This window comes from Elephas maximus, chromosome 1 (genome assembly GCF_024166365.1).
Source record: "Elephas maximus indicus isolate mEleMax1 chromosome 1, mEleMax1 primary haplotype, whole genome shotgun sequence".
Taxonomy (NCBI): domain Eukaryota; kingdom Metazoa; phylum Chordata; class Mammalia; order Proboscidea; family Elephantidae; genus Elephas; species Elephas maximus.
In genome coordinates, this window is record NC_064819.1 from 214,602,589 (window position 1) to 214,625,533 (window position 22,945).

Below are 22,945 nucleotides of genomic sequence, written 5' to 3' on the forward strand. Positions count from 1 at the left end.
TGGAATCCACCAACTGCTTCTTGGAAACCCTATGGGGCAGTTCTACTCTGTCTTAGGGGGTTGCTATGAGTCAGAATTGACTCAATGGCAACGGATTTGGATTTTTTTGGTTTGGCCTGAGTAGGGTTGTAATTTATACCTCATTACAGAATTTGTAGTGAACAAAGGTAAGTGGTTTAAAAATGAATTAACCCATGACTATGATCCCATCTCCCCTACATATCTGTCAGTTTGTCATGTTGTAGGGGCTTATGTATTGCAGTGGTGCTGGAAGTTATGCCACCAGTATTCAAATACCAACACAGTTACCCCATGGTGGAAGAAATTGAAGATTTTTACCAACTTCTGCAGTCTGAAATTGATTTTCGAAAGTGCAATCAGGATGCACTGATAATTACCGGTGATTGGAATGCGAAAGTTGGAAACAAAGAAGAAGGATTGGTAGTTGGAAAATATGGCCTTGGTGATAAAAACGATGCTGGAGATGGCATGATTGAATTTTGCAAGATCAACGAGTTCTTCATTGCAGATGTCTTTTTTCACCAACATGAACGACGACTGTACATACGGACCTCACCAGACAGAATACACAGGAATCAAGCTGATTACATCTGTGGAAAGAGACGAAGGAAAAGCTCAATATCATCAGTCAGAAGAAGGCCAGGGGCCAACCGTGGATCAGATCATCAATTACTCATATGAAAGTTCAAGTTGAAACTGAAGAAGATTAGAACAAATCCACCACAGCCAAAGTACAACCTTGAGTATATCCCACCTGAATTTAGAGACCATCTCAAGAATAGATTCGACATGGTGAACATTAATGACCAAGGACCTGACGAGTTGTGGAATGACATCAAGGACATCATACATGAAGAAAGCAAGAGGTCATTAAAAAGACAGGAGAGAAAGAAAAGACCAAAATGGATGTTAGAAGAGACTCTGAAGATTGCTCTTGAATGTTGAGGAGCTAAAGCAAAAGAAAAAAAAAATAATGAAGTAAAAGAACTGAACAGAAGATTTCAAAGGACAGCTTGAGAAGACAAAGTAAAGTGATGACATGTGCAAAGACCTGGAGATAGAAAACCAAAAAGGAAGAACACACTCGGCATTTCCCAAGCTGAAAGAACCAAAGAAAAATTTCAAACCTCAAGTTGCAATGCTGAAGGATTCTATGGGGAAAATATTAAACAACATAGGAAGCATGAAAAGAAGATGGAAGGAATACACAGTGTCACTACATCAAAAAGAATTGGTCGGTGCTTAACCATTTCAAGAGGTAGCATATGATCAGGAACCGATGGTACTGAAGGAAGAAGTCCAAGCTGCACTGAAGGCACTGGAAAAAACGTCATGACAAATGGAGAAGATATTTGAGTTTGTCAAGGATTTCCTTTTACTTGGATCCATAACCAACACCCATGGAAGCAGGAGTCAAGAAATCAAAAGATGCATTGCAGTGGGCAAATGGGCTGCAAGAGATCTCTTCAAAATACTCAAAAGCAAAGATGTCACTTTAAGGACTAAGGTGCTCTTTAAAATATTCAAAAGCAAAGATGTCACTTTGAGGACTAAGGTGCTCTTTAAAATATTCAAAAGCAAAGATGTCACTTTGAGGACTAAGGTGCACCTGCCCCAAGCCCTGGTGCTTTAAATTGCTCATATGTATATGAAAGCTGGGCAATGAATAAAGAAGACCGAGGAAGAATTGACACTTTTGAATTGTGGTATTGGTGAAGAATATTGAATACCAGGGACTGCCAAAAGAAGGAACAAATCTGTCTTGGAAGAAGTACAACTGGAATGCTCCTTAGAAGCAAGGATGGGGAGACTAGTCTCACACACTTTAGAAATTTTATTGGAGGGGTCAGTCACTGAAGAAGGACATCATGCTTGGTAGAGGGTCAATGGAAAAGAGGAAGGCCCTCAGTGAGACGGACTGACCCAGTGACTGCAACAATGGGCTCCAGCACAGCAACAATTTTGAGAATGGAGCAGGACCTGGCAGTGTTTTATTCTTTGCACGTGAGTCGCTTAAAGTCGGAACAGATTCGATGGCACCTAACAACAACATGATCTCATCTAAAAAATACTTTCATCAAATAAATTCACTACCCTTAAAATTTTTTCCCAGAGAGTAGATACAGAAGACGCATGGACAACTAGCTCAAATATAATCAGTACATTAAGCATACCCAGGTGCTACTGATACAAATGAATACATCCCTGATGGCATAAATGGAAACCCCGTTGGCCCAATGGTTAAGTGATAAGGCTGCTAACCAAAATGTCGGCAGCTGGAATCCACCAGGCGCTCCTTGGAAACCCTTCGGGGCACTTCTACTCTGTCCTATAGGGTCGTTATAAGTCAGAATTAACTCAACGGCAAAGTTTTTTTTTTTTTTGGTTTGGTGGCATAAACAGTTAAGTGCTTGACTATTAGCCTAAAAGTTGCTGGTTCACACCCACTCAGAGACTCCTTGAAAGAAAAGCCTTGCGATCTGCTTCCAACAGGGCACAGCCTTGAAAACCCTACGGAGCAGTTCTACTCTGCACACATAGGGTCGCTATGGATTGGAGCTGACTGGACAGCATATAACAACAACAATCTTTTATCATAAAAAACAAACAAACCAACAAAAAATCCATTGCCTCGGATCGATTTCGACTGATATCGACCCTGTAGGACCGAGTAGAACTGTCCATAAGGTATGAGTCAGAATCCAGTCGATGGCAACTTTTTTTTTTCTTTTTTTTATTCTTTATGGCAGTCGACTGCCACGTGTTTCTCCTGCCCAGCGGCTGGTGGTTTGAATCCCGGGTTAGCAGCCTGGCACTTAACCACTGCACCACCAGGACTCCTTATCTTTTATCATACCCCACCATAAAAGTGTGTAAATATTATTTAGTATTCTATTTTCCATAAATGATGCTTATCGTATCAAAATAAAGTTCTGCTATCGAACTATGAAATTCTTCAGGCAAATACGCCTTATTTACCACCTTAAGAATTTATATCTCTATGACTCAAATCTTTAGAGCATGAAAAATGTAGTTAGCACTACAAGTCTTAATGTATGAATTCTAAAGAAGTTCTAGGGCTGAGAGAGAATGGTCACCAATGCGGTGACTTTGCTATACTAATGACCTGTTGAATTTCTTATCACAGAACAGCCAGAACCAAGAGGAAACAAATGGAGAGGGAAATAGGCCAAAAGTCACAAAGAACATTGAACAGAAATAGAGAAAGAAATGAATGTCAAATCAATTTTTAATCTCAATGAGTATAAGCGTACTGACTTTCCACAATTCTCACTCTGAAAATTACCCATCTATTTAAATTAACTGGAAAACGAGGTGCATATTTAGTCCTGTGAAACCACATTATCTTCGTCATCCCGTAAAGCTGGTCCTTGCTCAGATGTATTTATCTCACTTTTCATTTCCTACAATTCAAGACTGTTTTCTTCTATGTACGGAAGATACTTCATTATTTAACAAATTTCTTTCTTCTTGAGACTAAGAACAAGAGCTCCTATATGATCCTATAGGAAAGGATATTGTGGCATTGCTTATTCAATAAAACTGTATCTTGAGATTTACTTAGCTTGAGGCTTTCGGTTTTGTGTGAAATTGTCAAATTAGTTGCAGTGAAATTATTTGGGCATTTGATATTTTTTGCATTGCTTATTCATTTTCCAATTGATAGGAACAAGTGTGCGTTCATTTCAAAGATGTTGAGGTAAAAACCCAAAAACCGACAAAAAATAATGGTGCTTGTCAGACTTGGTAAGACTAAAATCACTCAGGCGAGGTTTTTGACACGTCGCAAAACATCATAGTTTCATTTTGAACCTAAAGAGTGTAAAGATCCATAGTCAATCTATGCTGAGCATTTTCTATGCCCCATCTCAGTTTTACCCACTCCCTAGCGTTTCTTATATATTTGTTCTTTATCTCATTTACTCATTCATCATTCAACTAAAACTTATTGAGTGTTGGTCCACCCTGTGCCATGCCCTCTTCTAGGATCTGGAGATACCACGAGGTACTATGTTTTCCTCATTAAATATGAGTGCAGGACCTTGTCTTCATCATCTTTGTATCTCCTTAGTGCCTCCAAATGTGTTTTGCATGGCCTAATGATAAAAAAAAAAAAAATTTTTTTTTTTTTAATGATAAAACCAACTATTGTTTTTGGTCAACAATATTTTTAAAGCACTGCTAGTGTTTAATAGGGTCATTATGAGTCAGAATCCATTCGACGGCAACAGGTTTGGTTTCTTTTTTGTAGTGTTTAATGCTAAGGCTGGTATGAGTCAGAACCAACTCGACGGCACCTAACAACAACAGTGCTAAGCTACATTATAGCCAATTTCAACAAACTGGAAGAGATCCATATTTACACCTATTCCCAAGAAAGGTGATCCAACCAAATGCAGAAATTATCAAACAATATCATTAATATCACATGCAAGTAAAATTTTGCTGAAGATCATTCAAAAGCTGTTGCTGCGATACATCAACAACAGGAAACTGCCAGAAATTCAAGCCGGATTCAGAAGAGGTCACAGAACCAGGGTTATCATTTCTGATGTCAGATATCCTGACTGAAAGCAGAAAATATCAGAAAGATGTTTATCTGTGTTTTATTGACTATGCAAAGGCATTCAACTGTGTGGATCATAACAAATTATGGATCACATTGTGAAGAATGGGAATTCCAGAACACTTAATTGTGCTTATGAGGAACCTGTACATAGAACAAGAGGCAGTTGTTCGAACAGAACAAGAGGATACTGCATGGTTTAAAGTCAGGAAAGGCATGTGTCATGGTTGTATCCTTTCACCATACTTATTCAATCTATATGTTGAGCAAAGAATCTGAGAAGTTGGACTATGTGAAGAAGAATGGGGCATCAGGATTGGAGGAAGACTTAACAATCTGTGTTATGCAGATGACACAATCTTGCTTGCTGAAAGTGAAGAGGATTTGAAGCAATTACTGATGAAGATCAAAGACCACAGCCTTTAGTATGGATTACACCTCAACATAAGGAAAGCGAAAATTCTCACTGTACCAATAAGCAACATCATGATAAATGGAGAAAAGACTGAAGTTGTCAAGGATTTCATTTTACTTAGATCCACAATCAATGCCTGTGGAAGCAGTAGTCGAACAATCAAATGACACATTACATTGGGCAAATCTGCTGCAAAAAGCCTCTTTAAAGTGTTAAAAAGCAAAGATGTCACCTTCAAGACTAAGGTGCGCCTGACCCAAGCCATGACGTTTTCAATCGCATCATATGCATGTGAAAGCTGGGCAATGAATAAAGAAGACCAAAGAATAATTGACACATTTGAATTATGGTGTTGGTGAAGAATATTGAGTATACTATGGACTGTCAAAACAACGAACAAATCTGTCTTGGAAGAAGTACAGCCAGAATGCTCCTCAGAAGCAAGGATGGTGAGACTATGTCTCACATGCTTTGGACATGTTATCAGGAAGAATCAGTCCCTGGAGAAGGACATCATGCTTGGTAAAGTAGAGGGCCAGAGAAAAACAGGAAGACCCTCAAGGAGATGGGTTGACACAGTGGCTGGCTGCAACAATGAGCTCAACCAGAACAACGATTGTGAGGCTGGCGCAGGATTGGGCAGTTTTCGATTCTGTTGTATATAGGGTTGCTGTGAGTCAGAGCCAACTCAACGGCACCTAACAACAAAAACTAAAATCAGTGTTCTTTAGTAACACTTTATCATCTAAAGTTCAAGTTAACCATGCAGGAAAACACAATAAGAGATGCTCACAGTTCTAAATTTCATGAAAAAAGATACATCTTATTGTTTCTTTTAACCTCATGTTTAGACAAATCTCTTCTAAGGCTTATACTTTTTCATAAGGTAACACAGAGGAAGTAAGGATAAGGAGCTCTTGAAAAAGAGATTGGGATGATTATAAGGCTGGCTGGGTGTTTGGATAACAAATGGAAACCGAAAGAGAAGGGGGCAAGTGGAGGAAAGGAGGAGTGAAAAGTTGAGGTGGGTCCAATGGAAAAATAAAGAGTGGAAGGAGCTGCCTTGTAGAGACTGAAGTGTTCCAGAGTCTGACACCTCTTATTATAATCAAGTACTTACTTGTCTTCTTCCCCACAAGACTGTAAGTTCCACAAAGGCCATGACCATGTTTGCCTCATGCAGGTTCAATAAACACTTGGTAAATGAATGGCAAAGACTATGAAAATAAGGATCATACATTTTAAAATGCTTTCAATCCTTCGGAATATATATACACACCTGTGTCCTTAGAAGGACACCTATGCATGCACCTAAGGACGTAGGTATGAGGATGTTCATTGGAACACTGCTTTTGACTGTAAAACACTGGGAACATTCTAAGTGTCTTAATCTAGGGAATGGATATATAAATCGTGGTATATTCCCATGATGTAGCATTAAAAAGGAATGACTATGTATGTATCTAATTCCTAGACTTGGATAACAACAAGAATGCATTGTCATTGAGTAGATTCCGACTCATAGCAACCCTATAGTACAGTGTAGAACTGCCCCATAGGGTTTCCAAAGAGCAGCTGGTGGATTTGAACTGCTGACCTTTTTGGTTAGCAGCCAAGCTCTTAACCACTGTGCCACCAGGGCTCCAGACTTGGATAGATCTCAAAAACATGATATGTGAAAAAGCATAAAATTGTATGTACAATATAACATCATTTACATATTTTTTAAAAGACAAAAAAAACAGTTCTGTATATTGTTCCTGGATACAGATATATTTGTAAAAGTATAATGGGTGTACTGGAAGAATACACTCATAGAAGTGATTACCTTGGTCATGGGGGTGGGGATGGAGGTGAGAAGAGAGGAAAAACTGGGCTAGGAGTGGTCAAAGGAGACTTCAGTTTTATCTGTAAGCTTCCTTTTATTTTTCATAATTTGCACATACAGTATTTGTAAATTATTTAAGAAAAAAGGAAGCAAATTTGACAAAATATAAAGTTGTTAATTTTGTGTAGAAAGAATATCCATGTTAAATTATTCTTTGTACACTTCTGTATCCTTTTAATTTAAAAAGAAAAATTTTTCTAAAAAGTAAATGTCATTCGATCAGCAAGTCAGAATAGATAAAGGTGATAGAACCAGTGATACTATCCTGATTTTAAGAGCACAATTCTGAAAAAGTGGTGGAGCCGGACAAGACACTGGGGCTCTGACCTGCTAGCTGAGGGCTCGGGGATGAGGAGAAAGGAGGCCGAGGAGGTGAACACCCTGAACTCTTTGATGCTGTACCACAACCCCTAAAACAACCTATTTTATTTTTCCCCCATTTCTGATGTTATGAAGACATTTCTGTTTTGAAGGCTACTACTTTTGTGAGGAGACATGGAGGAAGTAAGGATAAAGTCATTGAAGCAGGAGGATAGAGTGATAAGAGGGAAGGCTGAGGGACAAGATAACAGCTGAGAACAGCAGATAGGAAATGAGGGAAGTGGGGGAAAGGAAGGATTCTGAAGTAACACAGATCAAAGAGATAGAGCTTCAAAGGACCATTTGTAGCAGCCATTTGTGTCCTGTAAAAGATGAGATGGGAGTCTTCTATGTCTTGATTTCCTGTCAGCACTCTTCACCCCTCTACAGTTTTCACTATTTCGGTGTGAAGTGACTGAGTGGACAGATATATATGACACGATGGGACGTATGTTTGTACTGCATGTGAGGAAAACAAAGGATATGGGAAGCCTGGAAGAAAGGAGGGATATGAGATTAAAAACACAAACAAAACAGTTAAATTAAGAACAGTCATCTCTCAGAAGTTGACTGACCGTTGGCTGCCAGCTCATTCACACTGATGTCTTGTCAGTACATATCTTCTAGACACTAACACAATTAATGAACAAAAATGTCTAGATTCCTTGGTAACATTGGTTTCTTCTTGCCTTTGTTCTGGAAAACAATGAACCTGAGATCACTTTGTAACTGATTTGTGCAGTATTATTAACATCTTCTATCTTTCTAATATTTTTAAGTTGCTAGTCTCAAAGAGGCATAAAGAATCATCGATGAGAACAAACAGCTCTCCACTCACAAAGGTACTCATCTTCAATCTAAGGAGAAGACAAAAGTTATCAATGGTTGTGAGTTCTAACCTACGAACTGCCACCAAATTCACCTTCCTCAAGCCCAGGAATGAAGATATCATTTCTCTACTCAAAAATTCTTCAGTGGCTCAGTACCAAAAGCAATAACCCCAGGTGTTTCTCAGAATTTGTAAATATTTCTTGAATAAAGGAATTCTAAGAACAAACACATTTAGGAAGTGATGGGTTCAACAAAATTTCTCACAGCAGAACTATAATAACCTGAAGCATGAATCTCCAAGGAGTGTGGCTATTTCTGAAACTTATTTAACCAGAATATTCCCGCCCTTCTCTTTATCCCTAAAAACAAACAAACAAACCTATAACTTTTCCAAGAATTAGAATCCTGTGGAACATAGTATGGATAATCCTGGCCTCCCCTACGAAGAGCTTAGATGCTGGAATCAGACCTAAGTTTGAGTCCCTGCTGTATCACTTACTAGCTGAGGGACATGAGTCAAACAACTTAATTTTTCCCATGTCTTTTTGCACAGTGGTAAAATGGGATAGATTATAACCTTTCCAGGTTTGTTGTAAAGACTGAGATAATTTATATAAATTTTTGGCACATAGTGAACACTTAGTAAATAGTAGTTAGGTCATTGTTATCATTCTAGGATTTGAACCTTGTTTCTCCAGCCGCATGAAGAAAGCAGGTGTTAAAGTGTGGAAGACCTTGTAAATCATAATAAGAACAAATTGGAATGGAAAGGTTTTAAGCAGAAAAGGGTGATTTGAATTCTCCTGCCCTTGCTCAGGCAGCTGCTAATACCCCAGAGGTTCATTATGCCTTTCCCTTGTTTTAACACTTAGAAATCCTATTCATCATTCAAGGTCCTGGTCAAGTCTCTTTCTTCACAATGTCTTCACCCACCCCTCACTGGCAGTTTGCCGTAATTTCTTCCTGTAAGCTCCTACAGCCTCTTTCTCTAGACCTTTGTTTAGCACTTACCACATTCTACTACAGATTTATTTCTCCAACTAGCGTCAAGGGCAGGGTCCACCTCTTGTCCCATCTTTGGATGCATAATAACAGTGATCCGAAGTATTCACTGCAGATTTGGCAAACGACAAACGTGTCCATCACTTTATAGTTCACCAAGTGGTTTCCTAATTACAACATGACTCTGTGAATACACGTAGAAAGTTGACTTTTCTCTTAAATTAACAGGATTCTCCGTGTCTAAAGCTCTTCCCAAAAGTAATTTCTGTCAGAATACTATCTGCTGCCCTGCTGTGTTTGATACAATTGTTTTATACAGGAACACAAAAAAAGAACAACTGGCTCAATTAAATATATTTGGATTTCACTTTACTTTCAGATACTTGAAAGGAATTTTTTCCCACACAGCAATGATTATTCTTCCTACTAAAATTATCCTTAGTATATTTAGATTTTTACTTTGCATTTTAGACGAGAACTTTCATATTGGTCTGATATACATTCAGTATACCTACCATGCTATCAATATTTACAATTTTTAAAATCTGAGACAGTAACTGATTTCATGTCATCCTAATATGCTTTTACATGCTAGACTCGCTTGGGCAACTGCAAGTCTAAGGACTTAATTAAAGACTTTGTACTTTGGATTTGAAAAGACCTGGTTCAAATCCCGGTTTAGCTACTTACTACTTTGTGACCTTGGGCATAATTATTCTTTTGGACCTTTTTCTCCTGTAAAGTGAGATAATATCTTCCAAAGACCCATAAGATAAGAAACACTTAGGGTACCCTAAAAGCTCTCAATGTGTCAGCTATCATTATTATAAGAAGCATGTTTTCAAATTGCGCTTTCTTTGGTGTTACCTATCTTGGCGAAGTTGAAGATTGCCTAAGAAAATGAATCAGCATGGATGGGTCCAGCATGTTGTCTGTATTAAGTCCTATCTTCAATATTCAACACTCAACATTTATTGAACACCAGTGAGGTGCCAAGCACTGTTCTAGACACTTGAGACATATCAGCGAATGCATCAGTGGTCAATGAATAAACCAAAATCTTTGCCCTTGAGAAGTCTAAGAATAAAGATTCCAGCCATTCATGGAGGTCCTTCCCTAAATTACTAACTTCCTCATAAATTCCTGCAGTTCTTATAGTCCACATTACTCATCTGATACCTGTGCTACCCCATACTAGATATCCAGTCCCTTCACCTCCATCTCCATCTGCATTGCAGGTGGTCATCTCTTTCTTGGTCTATTTTTACAGCCTCTAACTAGGGACAAGGGCTCACTCATGCCACTTTGTATACTTTTATCATTTTATAATGATGGTGAGTCACAGCTTGACTCTCCTGCTCTTTAAAGTAAGGGGGGGAAAGCATTTGTGTAGATACCTTTATTTAAGTGCTGCCAAGTACAGTCTATTCTCTTTTACAGTGGAGTTCCTGGGTGGTGCAAACAATTGGTTAACACCCTTGGCTACTAACCGAAAAGCTGGAGGTTTGAGACCACCTAGCAATGCCTTGGAAGAAAGGCCTGGTGATCTACTTCCCCAAAATCAGCCATTGAAAACCCTATGTTGTGCAGTTCTGCTCTATCACACATAAAATTGGCATCAATCAGAATCAACTCAATAGCAACTGCCTTTCTCTTTTACATTACCTCAGTCCGTTTTCAACACAGCAGCAAGAGAGAGTCTCTGAAACAGCAGTTGCTTCCCTTGAAGTGACCGCTTACGCCATTCATTTTTGAGAAAATGTCTGCCAAAGTCCCAAATGTCATGGATTGAATTATATCCCCCCCCAAAAATATGTGTATCAGTTTGGTTAGGCCATGATTCCCAGTATTGTGTGGCTGTCCTCCATTTTGTGATTGTAATTTTATGTTGAGAGGATTAGGATGGAATTCTAACACCACCCTTTCTCAGGTCACCTCCCTAATCCATGGTAAAGGGAGTTTCCCTGGGGTGTGGCCTGCACCACCTTTTATCTCTCAGGAGATAAAAGGAAAGCGAAGCAAGCAGAGAGTTGGGGACCTCATACCAGCAAGAAAGCAGAACCAGGAGCAGAGCATGTTTTTTGGACCAGTGATTCATGTGCCTGAGAAGCTCCTCGACAAGGGGATGATTGAGGACAAGGACCTTCCTCCAGAGCCGACAGAGAGCCTCCCCCTGGAGCTGATGCCCTGAATTTGGACTTTTAGCCTACTTTTTACTGTGAGGAAATAAATTTCTCTTTGTTAAACCCATCCACTTGTGGTATTTCTGTTATAGCAGCACTATATGAGTAAGACACCAAGTCTAAATAATTACAGTTTAATCTATTATGGTCAGTTATTCTTTAAAATAAAAATAACGGTCGGACAGGATTTCAGGGATTCTATGAGGTCAAAACTATTTTCACAATGCTGAATTTGCCTGTTTTCACCGCATTGACAGTGAATGGGTGGTACACTGGTGAGTAAACTACTGACATTAGTATGAATCAAGGCACTGGCACCAAACTGCCAGTTGTCACTGTATTCTTCACTGCCATACACTCTCAATTTAAAAAACTGAAAAGCAAAAACAAGACAACCAAACTTAGTTGCACTTAAGAAATGTCCTTGATGAAGCAGGGAAAGTTAACGATTTTAAAGATGCATCAATTGGTCTCAACCCACCTGGATCAAAGGAGAATGAAGAACACCAAGGACACAAGGTGATTACGAGCCCAAGAGACAGAAAGGGCCACGTGAACCAGCGACTACATTATCCTGAGACCAGAAGAACTAGATGGTGCTCGGCTACAACCAATGACTGCCCAGACAGGGAACACAACAGAGAACCCCTGAGGGAGCAGGAAAGCAGTGGGATGCAGACCCCAGATTCTCATAAGACCAGACTTAATGGTCTGACTGAGACTGGAAGGACCCTGGTGGTCATGGCCCCCAGACCTTCTGTTGCCCCAGGACAGGAACCATTCCCAAAGCCAACTCTTCAGACATGGATCGGACTGGACAATGAGTTGGAGGGGGATGCTGGTGAGGAGTGAGCTTCTTGGGTCAGGTGGACACTTGAGACTATGTTGGCATCTCCTGCCTGGAGGGGAGATGAGAGGGTGGAGGGGGTTAGAAGCTAGTGAAAAGGACACGAAAAGAGAGAGTGGAGGGAGAGAGCAGGCTGTCTCATTAAGGGGAGAGTAATTGGGAGTGTGTAGCAAGGTGTATATGGGTTTTTGTGTGAGACTGACTTGATTTGTTAAACTTTCACTTAAAGCACAATAAAAATTATTTTAAATAAAGTTAACGATTTTACTTTGAATATTATGGCGGGGGGGTGGGAAGGGAAAAACACTAAATAGGTAATAGTTAAGTGGTAACTCTGGTGAAGGGTAACACAGTACACAATACTGGGGAGGCCAGCACAACTTGATGAAGGCAAGGTCGTGGAAGCTCCCATAGACACATCCAAACTCCCTGAGGGACCAAATTACTGGGTTGAGGGCTGTGGGGACCATGGTCTCGGGGAACATCTAGCTCAATTGACATAACAGTTTACAAAGAAAGTGTTCTGCATTCTACTTTGGTGAGTAGCATCTGGTATCTTAAAAGTTTGTGAGCAGCCACCTAAGATACTCCACTGGTGTCACCCCTCCTGGAGCAAGGAAAAGACACAAGTGAAAGATTAGTCCAAAGGACTAATGGACCACAACTACCACAGCCTCCACCAGACCGAGTCAGACACAACGAAATGGTGCCTGGCTACCACCACCAACTGCTCTGACAGGGATCATAACAGAGGGTCCCGGATGGAGTTGGAGAAAAACAGAGAACAAAATTCTAACTAAAAAAAAAAAAAGACTAGACTTACAGGTCTAGCAGACTGGAGAAACACGGAGAATATGGCTCTCGAACACCCTTGTAGCTCAGTAATGAAGTCACTTCTGAGGTTCACCCTTCAGCCAAAGATTAGACAGGCCCATAAAACAAAATAAGACTAAATGGGCACATTAGTCCAGGGGCAAGGATGGAAGGCAGGAGGGGACAGAAAAGCTGGTAGTGGGGAACCTAAGGTCGAGAAGGGAAAAATGTTAACATGTCGTGGGGTTAGCAACCAATATCACAGAACAATATGTGTATTAATCGTTCAATGAGAAGCTGGTTTGCTCTGTAAACCTTCCCCTAAAGTACAAAAAAAAAAAAAAATTACTGCTTTTATTCAATCTTAACTCTTGAAGACACATCTTCTTAATATTCTGGGTGACAATAGTGGTAATGCATAAAGCTGCCTACCAAAGTGTGATGATTTTCTCAAGGAAACACACTTGCATGTGTGATGATGTAAGTTGCAAACTGAACTTTTTTTTTTTTTTTTCCAAAAAACACCATTACTACTTGAAAGAAGACAAATTATATTTATCTAGACTTGGATATTTGACAGACATTTCCTTGAAAATTGAACCAAGTGTGCCTATCACTCCAAGGAAAACAACTGACAGTATGTGCTACCGATGATTAAATTCAAGCTATCAAACAAAAACTTAAAATCTTGGAAAGTATATCCATCACTGTGAGCTCTTCAGCTCCTGATACTTTAATAAAATTTTTTGATGAGCTCAGTGGTGATATTAATGAAATTTTGTGATACATACAGGGAAAATCTGCAAAAGCCAGTAACTATGGAAAGCGGATACCTGTCAGAGACAGAAAACTCAAATATTTTTCTACTAACAGAGAAAAACGAAAAATGATAAGCCCGCATCCTGTCAAAGGCAGAAAACTTGGAAGACCTGGAAAAACAAGGTAGTGCTATTGAGTTCCGGCTCTCACAGGTTTAACTTTGTAATGAAATTTGTTAACATTTGGAAGATCTACATAACTCAGTGAGCCAGTACCTTCCAAATAACTAATTCATGATGTTAAAAATCATGTATAGGTAAAAGATTCATTCAGAGTGCAAGACCGATGAACGGATTTTAATGTAACAGAATGAAAAACTCAGTTTCAGACTCCACGTTGTACCTAACCTGTAAGAAACCACTACTGGTTGTGTTTTGTTAGGGTATCAAAGAATATCAACAGTTATTTGAAAATGCTATTAAAATATTCCTCCTTTACAACGAAACTATCTGAAGCTAGATTTTTTTCATACTTCAATCAAAACTTTATAGTGCAAGAGTATGAATGCAAAAGCCAGGTCTTCTGTCTTCTAGAATCCAGGTGTCTCCTATTAAGCCAGACATTGACGACATCTGCAAAATTGTAAAATAACGCCATTCTTCTAACTAAATTACTTGTTTTGGAAAATAGTTATTTTTCATAGAAAATGTTTTTGTACTATTATTTTTAAGTGAATTACTAAATATTTTAAAATTTCTGCTTTAATTTCTAATGTGGTGCATATCAATAACCATAACCCACAAGAAACAAAGACCTTCAGTAATTTTTAAGAGTGGAATGCTATCTCAAGGCCAAAATGTTTGAGAATCACTGATCTAAAATATATCAGTCATATCATTTCTGTTTAAATCCTTCCAGCAGCTCCCCATCTCCCTGTGGGTAAAACGTAAGGTAAAAGGCAAGCCACAAGGCTCTATTTTATCAGCTTCCTCTCCATTGCCTGTCTGACCTCATATCTGCCCTCCCCTACCTGTCCCTCTACTTTCCCCCTTGAGCACTCCCTCCAATAAGCCAGACACACTCCCAACGATAGGATCCTGGGACCGACAGTTTCCTCTACCTGGAAAGCAGTTCCCCAGTTTTCTACTTGGCTATTTCCCTTATTTCCTTAAAGTTTTTGCTCAAATGTCACCATCTCAATAATCTAACACAAGCATCCTACAAAAAGCACAACCCTGCCACTATTCCTATCCTCTCCACCTTAATTTCCTCCTTTTCCCCCCAGAAAGCCTTCTAACATTTACTTATGCCATGAATCGGAATTGACTGGACGGCAACTTTTTTTTTCCTTTTTTTAAAATAGTTTGTCTAGGCGCAGCGGTTAAAAGCTTGAATGCTAACCAAAAGTCGGGAGTTAGAATCCACCAGCCGCTCCTTGGAAACTCTACCGGGCAGTTCTACTTTGTCCTATACGGTCGCTGGGAGTAGGAATGATGGTTCGGTTTTTTTCTGTTTGGTAGGCTTTGGGTTTGTTTGGCCTCCTCCCTACCGCTCTTCCCCGCTCCCTGTATAATGTAAACCACAAAAGCCTGGAAAAATGCCTGACACGAAGAGCTCAACAAATATTTGCCGAATGTTGAATGAACGAAAGAGCTCATTTGCTAGCTTGTCAGTCCTGACGACAAAGCGAAAAGTCCCAAAAGATGATGCAATTTACACAGAGAGAGAGAAAGACAATGACAGCTAAGACTTCAAAAATGGGAGAAAAGGGTGGGATACACTGATCACAAACCTCAATACTGACAGTATTATGGCGGTAGAAAAAAATCGTTGAGAAAATTCGGGATGAGGGAACATCATAAAATATGCGCAAGGCGGATTTAAGCGCCTGGCACTAAATGCTGGCCTTGAAATGCCCGTCATCTCCTGCTCGGCCTCCCAGGAAACCTTAGTCCCCAAAGCCCTCCCTGGGTCCCTCCACACTCGAACACATGTAGTCCACACCAAGAGAGTGAACAATTTCTAAACTTTATAGATAAAACGAAAACGGCAATCAAGTAGCCAAAAAACGAGCCTTCAAATCCCGTCTCGCTCCAGTACCGCCTCCCCTAACGCTTGCCGGCTCTAGGATCTTTCCACGATCCCAGTTCTCAGAAGTCCTGATTGTCTCCCACCGCTGTGTTCCGAAGGGTAAGCAGGAAGGCAGGTCAGGCAGGACGACCCTGGGTAACCATGTTTGTTCGAGGAAAGCGCGAGCAGCCGGAGTCATGGAAAATCGGTCTTCTTGGGGCAGGAATGCGCTGGAACGACGGGAAAAACGAGGAACGCTGGGAGATGTTCCCGCACAGCGGTGTTAATGCGGCGTCTCAGTTCTCCTCGGGCTTGTCCGCTGGCGGCCCGCAAGGCTGCAGCATCTTCTCCATCAAGTTGAAGCGGACTCGTGCCTTGCTCTCATTCTCCGCAATGGCGAAGTAGTTGAGAAGGTCGAAGTGGCCCATGTAGGAGCAGTACGAGTCCCGGTGCTGGTTCACCAACCACTCCCACTTGGTGGTGTCGGCGTGGCCGGTGCCAATGTACTTGGACTGCAGATGCTCCAGCTGGCTGTGGATGGTGTAGCGGTCCGTCATCTCGCCGTGTTCCCTTTTGATCCCGGGTCGGAGGCCACAAAACAGAAGTAGCTGCTCTGGGGTGTCAGGCCTGATAGACGGAAATCTCCGGACCCGCGCAGTCGCAAGATGATGGCGTCAGAGCGACGAAGCCGCGTTGACTCTTGGCCGTAGTGCTCAGACGGGGAAGCGGAAGCGTATTCTGCTACCTAATTGGGGTTGCCTAGGCGACAGAACAAGTGCCCCGCCCCTATAGGGACAGTCACGCCCCCTTCGTAGAGCGTTGCATGATGGTCCATTTAGTGGCTTTTGGCCGCGCCGTTTCACCTGGGGTCGTTGTTTGCTGGAACTGTAGTCCCCCTGGGTTCGTGCATGCAGGTTTTTGGGATCCCTTCTTGGTTATAAGAGGCCACGGGCGGCTTGGGGCTGGAGGAAATGGGGAACGCAAACTGGATAGCACTACAATGGACTCGATATAATTATGCTTTCGGAGTTCATGTGGCGGTACGGTAGCCCCTTTGCAGCCAGAGGTCGATCACCCTAAAGTCAGGAGATGCGAATTCTGGTCCCAACTCTGCCTCTTAATAAATTGTACGGATTGAGGGAATTATTTCAATTTTCAGGCCGCCGTTTCCTGCTTGATGACCAAAGTACAGTGCCAGTTCTGACACGTTCCGGCTTCCACACACAAGCTCCTCCTTCCACCCTAGCTTCTTATTTTGAGATCCTCCCTCCAACTCCTCACCCCATCCTACACGGCCCCAGCCTATACTTAATGTTACGTGCTGCTCGCGTCTCCAGTTCTTTGTACAAGCTGTTCTATTTGGAATGCCTTTGTTCTCTTGGCAAACACTTCTCCCTTTCAGTCAGCTCAAAAGCATCTCTTTGAAGCCTGCTCTGGCTACTCCAGACAGATGTAAACTCCTTCCTTTTTATATCTCGTACACCTCTTCTTTATTATCGCTTTATACTTTGATTTTTGGTTTAATAATGTTTCCTCGTGAGAATAGAAATTCCTTGAGAAAAGAATCCTATGGTTCTTTTATGATATTCCCATAGCCTAGCAGAATAGTTGGGAGAGATTGTAGTCTCAAAAAAACATTTGATGAAAGGGTAAACAACTGTATAACTAAATAGAAAAAAAAAAATAGAAGGAACTCTTTATTGGGAGAGATAACGAAAATATTTTTGTTCTGCTGTTTAAACTTTGTCATCACATATCATTTCTAAAGTGTAGACAATAATGTTTAGACAATATTATAAAGCATACCTTTGAGTTCACCAAGCAGAATTTTCAAACATTGCCATTTTTGTTATTATTTTGCCTTTGTTTGTTTTAAAGAAAACGATACAAATAAACTTCAAGTTTCTGAGTTCTTAATCTGTACACGTCAGGACAAAAACCAAACCAGCTGTCCTCTAGTTGATTCATGGCGACCCCAAGTGTGTCAAAGTAGAACTGCATTCCGTAGGGTTTTCAACGGCTGTGATCTTTCTGAAGTAGATATCCAGGCTTCTCTTCCCAGGCGCCTCTGGGCCCACCCGCCAAACTTCAGGTTAGCAGCCAAGCATGTTAACTGTTTGCATTTCCTAGGGACTCAACACTATTCTGAATTTAATCATTCCTGAGCCTGTTTTTCTATTGCTGAATGTTTTTGTATAGGTGTTAGTGTAACACATGTTGTAAAGTAAGGGGGAAAACCTCTGGATGGTGGCTGGGAGAAGCTATGCTGGCATTTCCACTTCTTCATGGCCCTAGTGCCGCTGCACTGACCACTGCACTGACCACTGCACTGACGGATAATATCAACATCATTACAGGGGCTGTCCACCAATCCCGATGGACCACGCCCCTGAACATTGCCATGAACATGCCCTGAAGAAGAACCCACCCCTCTTGTTTCCTCCCCATATATAAACCCCTGTGCCTGGAGATCAGAGAGGCGTCTTGGAGACCCAGGGTGAGATCCTTCACTTGGCCAAGCAGGTAAAGATTTTCTTCCTTCACTTTTGCCCAACTCGTGCCTCAGTGTCATGCCAAATGAAACCTAGAGGTCTGAAAACAAAAGCTTTACCTAAATGAAACTGAGTATGTATTGTTATGGAGCCTCTGGCTGGTGCAAACGGTTAATATGCTTTGCTGCTAACCCAGAGTTTGGCATTTCCAGCCCTCCCAGAGGCACCTTGGAAGAAGGCCCTGGTGATCTACTTCTAAAAAATCAGCAGTTGAAAACCCTACGGAGCGCAGTTCTACTCTGACACACATGCAGTTGCCATGAGTTGGAATCAAGTCCACAGCAACAGCTTTTTGCGTGTGCGTATTGTTATAAAAGTTGCTTCTTTTTTCACACTTCAGTATCCATGTTGATATATTTAAATTTAGTTCAAGTTTACTGCTGTGTAGTTTGCCACTGAATGGACATACTACAATATGTCCACTCTTTCACTAATGGACTTAGTTTATTTCCAGATTACTGCCATTAGAAACAATACTGCAATGAATATTCTTGTACGTATATTCTTAAACAGCTGAAGGAGTTTCTTTAGGGCATATACACAGGAATAAAGTCGCTAGGACATACAAATGAGTGTCTTCAAGCTTTGCTTGACACTGCCAAAATGCTCTCCAAAGTAATTATACCAATTGACTCTCCACCAGCAGAATGAGAATTCCTCTTGCTCCACGTTCTTTTCAATACTTGGTGTCATGGATTGAATTATGTTCCCCCCAAAAAGTGTGCATCAACTTGGTTAGGCCATGATTCCCAGTATTGTGGTTGTCCTCCATTTTATGATTGTAATTTTATGTTGAGAGCATTAGGGTGGGATTGTAACATCCCCCTCACTCAGGTCACCTCCCTGATCCAAGGTGAAGGGAGTTTCCCTGGGGTGTGGCCTGCACCACCATTTATCTCTCAAAAGATAAAAGGAAAGCGAAGCAAGCAGAGAGTTGGGGACCTCATACCACCAAGAAAGCAGCACCAGGAGCAGAATGTGTCCTTTAGACCAGGGGTCCCTGTGTAAATAAGCTCCTCATCCAGGGGAACATTGATGAGAAGGCTGACAGAAAGAGAAAGCCTCCCCCTGGAGCCGACGCCCTGCATTTGAACTTGTAACCTACTAGACTGTGAGAAAATAAATTTCTCTTTGTTAAAGCCATCCACTTGTGGTATTTTTGTAATGGCAGCACTAGATGACTAAGACAGTTGGTGTTGTCAGACATTTAAAAATTTTGTATACCTGAATGGTGGGTTGTCATTTCACTGTGGCTTTAATTTGCATATCCCTAAATTTTTTTTTTTTAATTACTAGGAAAGTTGTGTTACCAATCGCCAATCTGACACAATGGGTCCTTGTCTTTTCCCGAGTAAAAATACACGCGAAAGACCAACTTTATCTTCGGCAAGCTTTGTTTTGCTTGAGTCCAGTAAAAGAAGTCATTGGGGGACTAAGCCTCCACAAGGCTGACTTGAAAAGGGAAGCAAGGCTAGGGCTTATATGGGTTTGGTGGAGGCAATAAAGTAATGAATATTTAGTGGGCTTCTTTCACGGTACTTCTCAGTGCGCGCATCTGGAATCCAAGATGGAACCCACTGATATTCAAGATGGAGTCCTCTTGGCAGCCCTTGGCATCACTCATTATGGCATATAGCACAAGTGCACTGATCTTTGGCACTACATCACCATGTTTGGAGAGCTAAGAAAGGTTAAATCGCGGTCACACTTCGTTATGTGCATGCGGGAGCCTGTAAAGGGGGGGAAAAAAAGGAAGGGACTAGAAAAACACTAAGAAGGAGATAGTAATTCACAGGTTGTTTCAACCTTATGTTGACAGTGTGTGGTTCCTGTTTACCCAACTTGTAGATGGTAATCTTTTAACAGCTCTTTTGTTCTGCCAGCACAGTTAACCCTATCTGTCTCAGTCGAACATCTTCCAACTTGTTCTTTGGCCTATTGGGTTTCTGCTTCTGTGAACTACATATTCATATCCTTTGCTCATTTTCTTATTGGGATGTTTGTCTTTTTCTTACTAATTTTTAGGAGATCTTTATTTATTAAGATACTAGTCTTGCCAGTTATATGCAATGAAAGGATCTTCTCCCACTCTGTGACTTATCTTTACTCTTTTGTTGTGGTATCTTTTGTTGTACAGAAGTTTTTAAATTTTAAAGTAGTCAATTTATGAGTCTTTCTTTATGGTTTATGCTTTTCTCATTTGGTTTATTATTTGTTTTCTTCTGGTGCCTGATGGCTTCTTTTGTTGCTCACTTTCTATTTGTTCAAGTTGTAGGGACAGTTCTCTGCTTTTGGCTCTTTCTTCTTTTTGTATGTGTGCATTTATCGATATAAATTGGCCTCTGAACACTGCTTTTGCTGTGTCCCAGAGGTTTTGATAGGAAGTATTTTCATTCTCGTTGCATTCTATGAATTTCCTTATTCCCTCCTTGATGTCTTCTATAACCCAGTCTTTTTTCAGGAGGGTATTGTTCAGTTTCCAACTATTTGATTTCTTTTCCCTAGTTTTTCTGTTATTGATTTCTAGTTTTATTGCCTTGTGGTCTGAGAAGATGCTTTGTAATATTTCGATGTTTTGGACTCTGCAAAGGTTTGTTTTATGACCTAATATGTGGTCTATCCTAGAGAATGTTCCATGTGCGCTAGAAAAAAAAGTATACTTTGCAGCAGTTGGGTGGAGAGTTCTGTATAAGTCAATGAGGTCAAGTTGGTTGATTGTTGTAATTAGGTCTTCTGTGTCTCTGTTGAGCTTCTTACTGGATGTCCTGTCCTTCTCCGAAAGTGGTGTGTTGAAGTCTCCTACTATAATTGTGGAGGTATCTATCTGACTTTTCAATTCTGTTAAAATTGATTTATGTATCTTGCAGCCCTGTCATTGGGTGCATAAATATTTAATATGGTTATGTCTTCCTGATCAATTGTCCCTTTTATCATTATGTAGTGTCCTTCTTTATCCTTTGTGGTGGATTTAAGTCTAAAGTCTATTTTGTCAGAAATTAATATTGCTACTCCTCTTCTTTTTTGCTTGTTTGCTTGATATATTTTTTTCCATCCTTTGAGTTTTAGTTTGTTTGTGTCTCTAAGTCTAAGGTGTGTCTCTTGTAGGCAGCATATTGACGGATCGTGTTTCTTTATCCAGTCCGAGACTCTCTGTCTCTTTATTGGTGCATTTAGTCCATTTACATTCAGCATAATTATAGATAAATAAGTGTTTAGTGTTTCTCATTTGGTTTAGAAGGAAAATCCTTTCCTACCCTGGGGTCATAAAAATAGTCCCTTTCATTTTCTTTTAAAAGTTTTAAAATTTTGGTTTTTCCCGTTTTGGAGTTTACTCCATCTGGAAATTTTTGTTTCAGGGATCTAATTTTTAATATTTTCCCATATGGCTAACCAGTTACCAGTGATAGCCAATAATTCATTAAATAATTCATCCTTTCCCTACCCATTACCCACTGCTGTTGAGTTGATTCCACTATGAACTATAGCAACCCTATAGGACAGAATAGAGCTGCCCCGTAGGATTTCCAAGAAGCTGCTGGTGGATTCAAACTGCTGACCTTTTGGTTAGCAGCCGAACTCTTAACCACTGCACCACCAGGGCCCCTGTTGTATAAGCATAGATCTGTTTCTGGGCTATTTGTTCCATCAGTCCCTTTGTCTACGCTTGTACCAGTAAAACAGGGTCTTAATTACTGTAAATTTATAATAAGTTTCAACATCGGATAGGGCGAAAGCCCCCATCATTTTCTTCTTTCATAAATATCTTGCATTTTCTTGATCTTTTTACTCTTCTGCCTAAATCTAGAAAGGTCAGTAGAATCCTCTTGGAATTTGTGTTCAAGTAGTCAAAGCCATGAAAATTAATCTTGTATTATTTCTGTATCATTAAGAGTGATCTAAGAATATGGGAGAACTCAAATTCAGAAGCCTTCAGAGCTAGATGGAAAAAAAAACATTTAAATATATTAATTATGAGTCATGGAAATATAAATCTAACTGAATTATTTGGGCATTACAAAACTCTGGAAATGGAAATTTGAAAAGACATCACCACACAACCACTCTTTGCCTGAAGTTAGGGAATCATAGACAGAACAAGCACAAACAGGCTTCATCGAGTTTTAGCAGGATTGCCAACAAGAATTCATTCCCTGTCCCAGCCAAAATTTCTGCTTGGCTGCAGAGGCAACCAAAAAAATTGCATGGAGAGGTAACCTCAAACACTATGTAACCTGATGCAATAGTTTCCCCAGTGGATAAGCAAATATTAACTCCATGAAGATTCAGAATTATATACTAAGGAATTCAAAGCTATAGTACTACTGTTTTTGTGTTGAGTCATAACACCATATTTGATATATTATGAAGTGATATTTAAGATAACTGGCATAACACAGTAGCAGGTCAATTTGTGGTTCTTATTTAAATGATGGGAGAATTGGCTTACACCCAGAAATTTACATGAAAATCTTTCCAAAACATACACAGTGATACGGAATATTTAAGAGAACTTGTTTCTCTATACTTGTAAATTTATTAGATTTCTGAAAAGAATTTAGGTACTCAAAAGAATTTTATTTGTTATGTCAATTTCAATACTTGCAAAAAATAAAATA

General features: G+C 40.3%; 1 protein-coding gene across 1 annotated transcript; it reads right to left on the reverse strand.

The window, feature by feature from the left end:
- Window positions 1-15,716: 15,716 nt before the first annotated feature.
- Window positions 15,717-16,463, reverse strand: SF3B5 (splicing factor 3b subunit 5). The gene has a single exon (XM_049902780.1). It carries the CDS (start codon window positions 16,332-16,334, stop codon window positions 16,074-16,076), a length of 261 nt encoding a protein of 86 aa, XP_049758737.1. The 5' UTR covers window positions 16,335-16,463; the 3' UTR covers window positions 15,717-16,073.
- Between the last annotated feature and the right edge of the window lie 6,482 nt (window positions 16,464-22,945).

What these genes read in the sequence shown, in the direction of transcription:
- SF3B5 (XM_049902780.1), bottom strand. Translation starts at nt 16,334, where the DNA reads ATGACGGACCGCTACACCATCCACAGCCAGCTGGAGCATCTGCAGTCC.